We start from the raw sequence: 13,624 nt of genomic DNA, 5'->3' as shown, positions 1-13,624 counted from the left end.
ACCTTATAGGGTAGATGAGATAGATGTACTCAGACACAGGAGATTTGCTGAGGGTAGGTAGTTTATTGGTAGATCCATAAATAGATTCAACATATCTCCCCCAGCACAAATATAAAACGTCAGTAGCAAAACATGGGATGATTAGCTCTGTATATACACAGGAGGAATAAGAAAGCATTGCCTTCTGGCCTGCGGACCTATAGGAGCTCCCTCTCCGGAGACCACTTTTCTCCAGCGGCAGCTCACGAGCCGTACATCAGGCAGTGTCCTCAGTCACTAGCAATCACCGTGTCAGATCTTCTCTACGTAGTTTCCTGGGAACAGACCTTCCCGGCCACGGATCCTGCCCTGCCACCAGCCTGAGGCATCTGTGGAGGAAAACAAGCTTTCAAACCAGGTGTAGAAAACATGGCGGCTCTACCTTGTTCCGCTATTTCGTGCACAGTGCCTTTCTTGCCAGCGGGTGTGGATACACCCCTGAACAATATTAATTACTAAATGGGTGAGTTTCAGTGAAGAAACAAGCTCCGGAACAGTCAGTCTATATTATAAACACTAGTTATTTATCCTTCCAATCCGGACGATCATCTGTCCTAAAGTTCGCCACAAAGCTGATGGTTTTTAAATGAACTATGGGTAGACATAACAGACACACCTTCTCTTACACTATCCAGCATATCATACACCTCCTACACTATCCAGCACATCATACACACCTTTTCTTACACTATCCAGCACATCATGCACACCTTCTCTTACACTATCCAGCACATCATGCACACCTTCTCTTACACTATCCAGCACATCATACACCTTCTCTTACACTATCCAGCACATCATGCACACCTTCTCTTACACTATCCAGCACATCATATACCTTCTCTTATACTATCCAGCACATCATATACCTTCTCTTACACTATCCAGCACATCATACTCACCTTCTCTTACACTATCCAGCACATCATACACACCTTCTCTTACACTATCCAGCACATCATACACACCTTCTCTTACACTATCCAGCACATCATACGCACCTCCTCTTACACTATCCAGCACATCATACACCTTCTCTTACACTATCCAGCACATTATACACCTTCTCTTACACTATCCAGCACATCATACACACCTCCTCTTACACTATCCAGCACATCATACACACTTTCTCCTACACTATCCAGCACATCATACCCACCTTCTCTTACACTATCCAGCACATCATACACACCTTCTCTTACACTATCCAGCACATCATACACTCCTTCTCTTACACTATCCAGCACATCATACACACCTTCTCTTACACTATCCAGCACATCATACACACCTTCTCTTACACTATCCAGCACATCATACACATCTTCTCTTACACTATCCAGCACATCATACGCCTTCTCTTACACTATCCAGCACATCATACTCACCTTCTCTTACACTATCCAGCACATCATACACACTATCCAGCACATCATACACCTTCTCCTACACTATCCAGCACATCATACACCTTCTCCTACACTATCCAGCACATCATACTCACCTTCTCTTACACTATCCAGCACATCATATACCTTCTCTTACACTATCCAGCACATCATACGCACTATCCAGCATATCATACTCACCTTCTCCTACACTATCCAGCGCATGATACTCACCTTCTCTTACACTATCCAGCGCATCATACGCACCTTCTCCTACACTATCCAGCACATCATACGCACCTTTTCTTACACTATCCAGCACATCATGCACACCTTCTCTTACACTATCCAGCACATCATGCACACCTTCTCTTACACTATCCAGCACATCATACACCTTCTCTTACACTATCCAGCACATCATGCACACCTTCTCTTACACTATCCAGCACATCATATACCTTCTCTTATACTATCCAGCACATCATATACCTTCTCTTACACTATCCAGCACATCATACTCACCTTCTCTTACACTATCCAGCACATCATACACACCTTCTCTTACACTATCCAGCACATCATACACACCTTCTCTTACACTATCCAGCACATCATACGCACCTCCTCTTACACTATCCAGCACATCATACACCTTCTCTTACACTATCCAGCACATTATACACCTTCTCTTACACTATCCAGCACATCATACACACCTCCTCTTACACTATCCAGCACATCATACACACCTTCTCCTACACTATCCAGCACATCATACCCACCTTCTCTTACACTATCCAGCACATCATACACACCTTCTCTTACACTATCCAGCACATCATACACACCTTCTCTTACACTATCCAGCACATCATACACACCTTCTCTTACACTATCCAGCACATCATACACACCTTCTCTTACACTATCCAGCACATCATACACATCTTCTCTTACACTATCCAGCACATCATACGCCTTCTCTTACACTATCCAGCACATCATACTCACCTTCTCTTACACTATCCAGCACATCATACACACTATCCAGCACATCATACACCTTCTCCTACACTATCCAGCACATCATACACCTTCTCCTACACTATCCAGCACATCATACTCACCTTCTCTTACACTATCCAGCACATCATATACCTTCTCTTACACTATCCAGCACATCATACGCACTATCCAGCATATCATACTCACCTTCTCCTACACTATCCAGCACATCATAGCCACCTTCTCTTACACTATCCAGCGCATGATACTCACCTTCTCTTACACTATCCAGCGCATCATACGCACCTTCTCTTACACTATCCAGCGCATCATACGCACCTTCTCTTACACTATCCAGCACATCATACGCACCTTCTCTTACACTATCCAGCACATCATACTCACCTTCTCTTACACTATCCAGCACATCATACGCACTATCCAGCATATCATACTCACCTTCTCCTACAATATCCAGCACATCATAGCCACCTTCTCTTACACTATCCAGCGCATGATACTCACCTTCGCTTACACTATCCAGCGCATCGTTCGCACCTTCTCTTACACTATCCAGCACATCATACGCACCTTCTCTTACACTATTCAGCACATCATACACACCTTCTCTTACAGTATCCAGCACATCATACACACCTTCACCTTCTATTACACTATCCAGAACATCATGCACACCTACTCTTACACTATCCAGCACATCATACTCACCTTCTCCTACACAATCCAGCACATCATACACACCTTCTTACACTATCCAGCACATCATACTCACCTTCTCCTACACTATCCAGCACATCATACTCACCTTCTCCTACAACATCCAGCACATCATACGCACCTGCTCCTACAATATCCAGCACATCATACGCACCTTCTCTTACACTATCCAGCACATGATACGCACTAACCAGCACATCATACACACCTACTCTTACACTATTCAGCACATCATACCCACCTTCTCTTACAGTATCCGCACATCATACTCACCTTCTCTTACACTATCCAGCACATCATACGCACGTTCTCTTACACTATCCAGCACATCACTCACCTTCTTACACTATCCCGCACATCATACACACTATCCAGCATATCATACTCACCTTCTCCTACACTATCCAGCACATCATACTCACCTTCTCTTAAACTATCCAGCACATCATACGCACTTTCTCTTACACTAATCATCACATCATACACACCTTCTTACACTATCCAGAACATCATACGCCCCTACCCTTACACTGTCCAGCACATCATACACACCTTCTCTTACACTATCCAGCACATCATACACATTATCCAGCACATCATACACATCTTCTCTTACACTATCCAGCACATCATACTCACCTTCTCTTACACTATCCAGCACATCATACACACCTTCTCTTAAACTATCCAGCACATCATGCACACCTTCTCTTACACTATCCAGCACATATGCACCTACTCTTACAGTATCCAGCACATCATACGCACTATCCAGCATATCATACTCACCTTCTCCTACAATATCCAGCACATCATAGCCACCTTCTCTTACACTATCCAGCGCATGATACTCACCTTCTCTTACACTATCCAGCACATCATATGCACTATCCAGCATATCATACACACCTTCTCTTACACTATCCAGCACATCATACTCACCTTCTCTTACACTATCCAGCACATCATACGCACTATCCAGCATATCATACTCACCTTCTCCTACACTATCCAGCACATCATAGCCACCTTCGCTTACACTATCCAGCGCATCGTTCGCACCTTCTCTTACACTATCCAGCACATCATACGCACCTTCTCTTACACTATCCAGCGCATCATACGCACCTACTCTTACAGTATCCAGCACATCATACTCACCTTCACCTTCTATTACACTATCCAGAACATCATGCACACCTACTCTTACACTATCCAGCACATCATACTCACCTTCTCCTACACAATCCAGCACATCATACACACCTTCTTACACTATCCAGCACATCATACTCACCTTCTCCTACACTATCCAGCACATCATACTCACCTTCTCCTACAATATCCAGCACATCATACGCACCTTCTCTTACACTATCCAGCACATCATACTCACCTTCTCCTACACTATCGAGCACATCATACTCACCTTCTCCTACAATATCCAGCACATCATACGCACCTTCTCTTACACTATCCAGCACATCATACACACCTTCTCTTACACTATCCAGCACATCATACTCACCTTCTCCTACAATATCCAGCACATCATACGCACCTTCTCTTACACTATCCAGCACATCATACTCACCTTCTCCTACACTATCCAGCACATCATACGCACCTCCTACACTATCCAGCACATGATACGCACTAACCAGCACATCATAAACACCTTCTTACACTATCCAGAACATCATACGCCCCTACCCTTACACTATCCAAGCACATCATTCTCACCTTCTCTTACACTATCCAGCACATCATACACATTATCCAGCACATCATACACATCTTCTCTTACACTATCCAGCACATCATACTCACCTTCTCTTACACTATCCAGCACATCATACACACCTTCTCTTAAACTATCCAGCACATCATGCACACCTTCTCTTACACTATCCAGCACATATGCACCTACTCTTACAGTATCCAGCATATCATACGCACTATCCAGCATATCATACTCACCTTCTCCTACAATATCCAGCACATCATAGCCACCTTCTCTTACACTATCCAGCGCATGATACTCACCTTCTCTTACACTATCCAGCACATCATATGCACTATTCAGCATATCATACACACCTTCTCTTACACTATCCAGCACATCATACACACCTTCTCTTACACTATCCAGCACATCATAGCCACCTTCTCTTACACTATCCAGCGCAAGACACTCACCTTCTCTTACACTATCCAGCACATTATACACATCTTTACCTTCTCTTACACTATCCAGCACATCATACACACCTTCTCTTACACTATCCAGTACATCATATCCAGCACATCATACGCACCTACTCTTACACTATCCATCACATCATACTCACCTTCTCTTACACTATCCAGCACAACATACCCACCTTCTCTAACACTATCCAAGCACTTCATTCTCACCTTCTCTTACACTATCCAGCACATCATCCACACCTTCTCTTACACTATCCAGCACATCATACTCACCTTCTCTTACACTATCCAGCACATCATACACACTATCCAGCATATCGTACTCACCTTCTCCTACACTATCCAGCACATCATACTCACCTTCTCTTACACTATCCAGCACATCATACCCACCTTCTCTTACACTATCCAGCACATCATACTCACCTTCTCCTACAATATCCAGCACATCATACGCACTATCCAGCATATCATACTCACTTTCGCCTACACTATCCAACTAATCATACGCACCTTCTCTTATACTATCCAGCACATCATACACACTATCCAGCAAATCATACTCACCTTCTCCTACACTATCCAGCAAATCATACGCACCTCTTACACCATCCAGCACATCATACGCACCTTCTCCTACAATATCCAGCACATCATACTCACCTTCTCTTACACTATCCAGCAAATCATACGCCTTCTCTTACACTATCCAGCACATCATACACACCTACTCTTACGCTATCCAGCACATCATACACACCTTCTCTTACACTATCCAGCACATCATACACACCTTCTCTTACACTATCCAGCACATCATACTCACCTTCTCTTACACTATCCAGCACATCATACACACTATCCAGCATATCATACTCACCTTCTCTTACACTATCCAGCACATCATACACCTTCTCCTACACTATCCAGCACACCATACACACCTTCTCTTACACTATCCAGTACATCATACACACCTTCTCTTACACTATCCAGCACATCATACTCACCTTCTCCTACACTATCCAGCACAGCATACACACCTTCTCTTACACTATCCAGCACCTCATACTCACCTACTCTTACACTATCCAGCACATCATACACACCTTCTCTTACACTATCCAGCACATCATACGCACCTTCTCCTACACTATCCAGCACATAATACACACCTTCTCTTACACTATTCAGCACATCATACACACCTTCTCTTACACTATCCAGCACATCACTCACCTTCTTACACTATCCAGCACATCATACACACTCTCCAGCATATCGTACTCACCTTCTCCTACACTATCCAGCACATCATACGCACCTACTCTTACACTATCTTGCAAATCATACACACCTTCTCCTACACTATCCAGAACATCATACGCACCTACCCTTACACTGTCCAGCACATCATACACACCTTCTCTTACACTATCCAGCACTTCATACACACCTTCACCTTCTCTTACAATATCCAGAACATCATATGCACCTTCTTTTACACTATCCAGCACATCACACACCTAATCTTACACTATCCAGCACATCATACACACTATCCAGCACATCAAACACATCTTCTCTTACACTATCCAGCACATCATACGCACCTACTCTTCCAGTATCCAGAACATCATACGCACCTACTCTTACACTATCCAGCACATCATACACACTATCCAGCATATCGTACTCACCTTCTCCTACACTATCCTGCACATCATACCCACCTTCTCTTACACTATCCAGCACATCATACCCACCTTCTCTTACACTATCCAGCACATCATACCCACCTTCTCTTACACTATTCAGCACATCATACCCACCTTCTCTTACACTATCCAGCACATCATACACACCTTCTCTTACACTATTCAGCACATCATACACACCTACTCTTACACTATCCAGCACATCATACCCACCTTCTCTTATACTATCCAGCACATCATACCCACCTTCTCTTACACTATCCAGCACTTCATACACACCTTCTCTTACACTATCCAGCACATCATACCCACCTTCTCTTACACTATCCAGCACATCATACTCACCTTCTCTTACACTATCCAGCACTTCATACACACCTTCTCTTACACTATCCAGCACATAATACACACTATCCAGCAAATCATACTCACCTTCTCCTACACTATCCAGCACATCATACAAACCTTCTCTTACACTATCCAGCGCATGATACTCACCTTCTCTTACACTATCCAGCGCATGATACTCACCTTCTCTTACACTATCCAGCGCATCATACGCACCTTCTCTTACACTATCCAGCACATCATGCACACCTTCTCTTACACTATCCAGCACATCATACCCACCTTCTCTTACACTATCCACCACATCATACACACCTTCTCTTACACTATTCAGCACATCATACACACCTTCTCTTACACTATCCAGCACATCACTCACCTTCTTTCACTATCCAGCACATCATACACACTCTCCAGCATATCGTACTCACCTTCTCCTACACTATCCAGCACATCATACGCACCTTCTCCTACCCTATCCAACACATCATACTCACCTTCTCTTACACTATCCAGCACATCATACGCACCTACTCTTACACTATCTTGCAAATCATACACACCTTCTCCTACACTATCCAGAACATCATACGCACCTACCCTTACACTGTCCAGCACATCATACACACCTTCTCTTACACTATCCAGCACATCATAGCCACCTTCTCTTACACTATCCAGCACTTCATACACCCTCACCTTCTCTTACAATATCCAGAACATCATATGCACCTTCTTTTACACTATCCAGCACATCACACACCTAATCTTACACTATCCAGCACATCATACACACTATCCAGCACATCAAACACATCTTCTCTTACACTATCCAGCACATCATACGCACCTACTCTTCCAGTATCCAGCACATCATACGCACCTACTCTTACACTATCCAGCACATCATACACACTATCCAGCATATCGTACTCACCTTCTCCTACACTATCCTGCACATCATACCCACCTTCTCCTACACTATCCTGCACATCATACCCACCTTCTCTTACACTATCCAGCACATCATACCCACCTTCTCTTACACTATCCAGCACATCATACCCACCTTCTCTTACACTATCCAGCACATCATACCCACCTTCTCTTACACTATCCAGCACATCATACACACCTTCTCTTACACTATTCAGCACATCATACACACCTACTCTTACACTATCCAGCACATCATACCCACCTTCTCTTATACTATCCAGCACATCATAACCACCTTCTCTTACACTATCCAGCACTTCATACACACCTTCTCTTACACTATCCAGCACATCATACCCACCTTCTCTTACACTATCCAGCACATCATACTCACCTTCTCTTACACTATCCAGCACTTCATACACACCTTCTCTTACACTATCCAGCACATAATACACACTATCTAGCAAATCATACTCACCTTCTCCTACACTATCCAGCACATCATGCGCACCTTCTCCTACAGTATCCAGCACATCATACAAACCTTCTCTTACACTATCAAGCACATCATACGCACTATCCAGCATATCATATGCACCTTCTCTTACACTCTCCAGCATATCATATGCACCTTCTCTTACACTATCCAGCAAATCATACACACCTTCTTTTACACTATCCAGCACATCATACACACCTTCTCTTACACTATCCAGGACATCATACTCACCTTCTCCTACAATATCCAGCACATCATACAAACCTCCTTCAATATCCAGCACATCATACGCACTATCCAGCATATCATACTCACCTTCTCCTACACTATCCAGCAAATCATACGCACCTTCTCTTACGCTATCCAGCATATCATATGCACCTTCTCTTACACTATCAAGCATATCATATGCACCCTCTCTTACACTATCCAGCACATCATACTCACCTTCTCTTACACTATCCAGCACATCATAAGCACCTTCTCTTACACTATCCAGCTTATCATATGCAACTTCTCTTACACTATCCAGCACATCATATGCACCTTCTCTTAAACTATCCAGAACATCATACACACTATCCAGCACATCATACACACCTTCTCCTACACTATCCAGCACATCATATCCAGCTACCTTTACTGTCCAGCACATCATACTCACCTTCTCTTACACTCTATCCAGCACATCATACTCACCTTCTCCTACACTATCCAGCACATCATACTCACCTTCTCTTACACTATCCAGCACATCATACCCACCTTCTCTTACACTATCCAGCACATCATACTCACCTTCTCCTACAATATCCAGCACATCATACGCACTATCCAGCATATCATACTCACTTTCGCCTACACTATCCTGCACATCATACCCACCTTCTCTTACACTATCCAGCACATCATACGCACTATCCAGCACATCATACTCACCTTCTCTTACACTATCCAGCACATCATACACACTATCCAGCACATCATACTCACCTTCTCTTACACTATCCAGCACATCATACACACTATCCAGCACATCATACTCACCTTCTCTTACACTATCCAGCACATCATACACACCTTCTCTTACACTATCCAGCACATCATACTCACCTTCTCCTACACTATCCAGCACATCACTCACCTTCTCTTACACTATCCAGCACATCACTCACCTTCTCTTACACTATACAGCACATCATACACACCTTCACCTTCTCTTACACTATCCAGCACATCATACACACCTACTCTTACACTATCCAGCACATCATACACACTTTCCAGCACATCATACGCACCTACTCTTACAGTATCCAGCACATCATACACACCTACTCTTACACTATCCAGCACATCATACACACTTTCCAGCACATCATACCCACCTTCTCTTACAGTATCCAGCACATCATACTCACCTACTCTTACAGTATCGAGCACATCATACGCACCTACTCTTACACTATCCAGCACATCATACACACTATCCAGCATATCGTACTCCCCTTCTCCTACACTATCCTGCACATCATACCCACCTTCTCTTACACTATCCAGCACATCATACCCACCTTCTCTTACACTATCCAGCACATCATACCCACCTTCTCTTACACTATTCAGCACATCATACCCACCTTCTCTTACACTATCCAGCACATCATACACACCTTCTCTTACACTATTCAGCACATCATACACACCTACTCTTACACTATCCAGCACATTATACCCACCTTCTCTTATACTATCCAGCACATCATAACCACCTTCTCTTACACTATCCAGCACTTCATACACACCTTCTCTTACACTATCCAGCACATCATACCCACCTTCTCTTACACTATCCAGCACATCATACTCACCTTCTCTTACACTATCCAGCACTTCATACACACCTTCTCTTACACTATCCAGCACATAATACACACTATCCAGCAAATCATACTCACCTTCTCCTACACTATCCAGCACATCATGCGCACCTTCTCCTACAGTATCCAGCACATCATACAAACCTTCTCTTACACTATCAAGCACATCATACGCACTATCCAGCATATCATATGCACCTTCTCTTACACTCTCCAGCATATCATATGCACCTTCTCTTACACTATCCAGCAAATCATACACACCTTCTTTTACACTATCCAGCACATCATACACACCTTCTCTTACACTATCCAGGACATCATACTCACCTTCTCCTACAATATCCAGCACATCATACAAACCTCCTCCTTCAATATCCAGCACATCATACGCACTATCCAGCATATCATACTCACCTCCTACACTATCCAGCAAATCATACGCACCTTCTCTTACGCTATCCAGCATATCATATGCACCTTCTCTTACACTATCAAGCATATCATATGCACCCTCTCTTACACTATCCAGCACATCATACTCACCTTCTCTTACACTATCCAGCACATCATAAGCACCTTCTCTTACACTATCCAGCTTATCATATGCAACTTCTCTTACACTATCCAGCACATCATATGCACCTTCTCTTAAACTATCCAGAACATCATACACACTATCCAGCACATCATACACACCTTCTCCTACACTATCCAGCACATCATATCCAGCTACCTTTACTGTCCAGCACATCATACTCACCTTCTCTTACACTCTATCCAGCACATCATACTCACCTTCTCCTACACTATCCAGCACATCATACTCACCTTCTCTTACACTATCCAGCACATCATACCCACCTTCTCTTACACTATCCAGCACATCATACTCACCTTCTCCTACAATATCCAGCACATCATACGCACTATCCAGCATATCATACTCACTTTCGCCTACACTATCCTGCACATCATACCCACCTTCTCTTACACTATCCAGCACATCATACGCACTATCCAGCACATCATACTCACCTTCTCTTACACTATCCAGCACATCATACACACTATCCAGCACATCATACTCACCTTCTCTTACACTATCCAGCACATCATACACACTATCCAGCACATCATACTCACCTTCTCTTACACTATCCAGCACATCATACACACCTTCTCTTACACTATCCAGCACATCATACTCACCTTCTCCTACACTATCCAGCACATCACTCACCTTCTCTTACACTATCCAGCACATCACTCACCTTCTCTTACACTATACAGCACATCATACACACCTTCACCTTCTCTTACACTATCCAGCACATCATACACACCTACTCTTACACTATCCAGCACATCATACACACTTTCCAGCACATCATACGCACCTACTCTTACAGTATCCAGCACATCATACACACCTACTCTTACACTATCCAGCACATCATACACACTTTCCAGCACATCATACCCACCTTCTCTTACAGTATCCAGCACATCATACTCACCTACTCTTACAGTATCGAGCACATCATACGCACCTACTCTTACACTATCCAGCACATCATACACACTATCCAGCATATCGTACTCCCCTTCTCCTACACTATCCTGCACATCATACCCACCTTCTCTTACACTATCCAGCACATCATACGCACCTAGTCTTACACTATCCAGCACATCATACACACTTTCCAGCACATCATACGCACCTACTCTTATAGTATCGAGCACATCATACCCACTATCCAGCATATCATACTGACCTTCACCTTCTCTTACACTATCCAGCACATCATACGCACCTACTCTTACAGTATCCAGCACATCATACACACTATCCAGCACATCATACGCACCCACTCTTACAATATCCAGCACATCACTCACCTTCTCTTACACTATCCAGCACATCACTCACCTTCTCTTACACTATACAGCACATCATACACACCTTCACCTTCTCTTACACTATCCAGCACATCATACACACCTACTCTTACACTATCCAGCACATCATACACATCTTCTCTTACACTATCCAGCCCATCATACGCACCTACTCTTACAGTATCCAGCACATCATACACACTTTCCAGCACATCATACGTACCTACTCATACAGTATCGAGCACATCATACGCACCTACTCATACAGTATCGAGCACATCATACGCACCTAGTCTTACACTATCCAGCACATCATACACACTTTCCAGCACATCATACTGACCTTCACCTTCTCTTACACTATCCAGCACATCATACCCACCTTCTCTTACACTATCCAGAACATCATACACACCTTCTCTTACACTATTCAGCACGTCATACACACCTACCCTTACACTATCCAGCACATCATACACACCTTCCCTTACACTATCCAGCACATCATAACCACCTTCTCTTACACTATCCACCACTTCATACACACTATCCAGCACATCATACACACCTTCTCTTACACTATTCAGCACATAATACACACCTTCTCTTACACTATCCAGCACATCATACCCACCTTCTCTTACACTATCCAGCACATCATACCCACCTTCTCTTACACTATCCAGCACATCATACACACCTTCTCTTACACTATTCAGCACATCATACACACCTTCTTACACTATCCAGCACATCATACGCACCTTCTCTTACACTATCCAGCACATCATACCCACCTTCTCTTACACTATCCAGCACATCATAGCCACCTTCTCTTACACTATCCAGCGCCTGATACTCACCTTCTCTTACACTATCCAGCACATCATATCCAGCTACCCTTACTGTCCAGTACATCATACTCACCTTCTCTTACACTATCCA

General features: G+C 43.5%; 1 protein-coding gene across 2 annotated transcripts in view; it reads right to left on the bottom strand.

Moving 5' to 3' along the window:
- Nucleotides 1-52: 52 nt before the first annotated feature.
- The window catches only part of LOC148454371 (unconventional myosin-Ie-like), a 176,824-nt gene continuing 163,252 nt past the window's right edge, over nucleotides 53-13,624 (bottom strand). For both annotated transcript variants that reach the window (XM_088460952.1, XM_088460953.1), the window contains exon 28: nucleotides 53-368. In XM_088460952.1, coding sequence (XP_088317078.1) covers nucleotides 292-368 — 77 coding nt within the window. In that variant the 3' untranslated portion in view covers nucleotides 53-291. The remainder of the gene's footprint in view (nucleotides 369-13,624) is intronic.

This window comes from Taudactylus pleione, unplaced genomic scaffold, assembly GCF_031769625.1.
Source record: "Taudactylus pleione unplaced genomic scaffold, aTauple2 ptg000997l, whole genome shotgun sequence".
NCBI lineage: Eukaryota > Metazoa > Chordata > Amphibia > Anura > Myobatrachidae > Taudactylus > Taudactylus pleione.
This window is presented reverse-complemented; position numbering and strand designations above follow the sequence as displayed.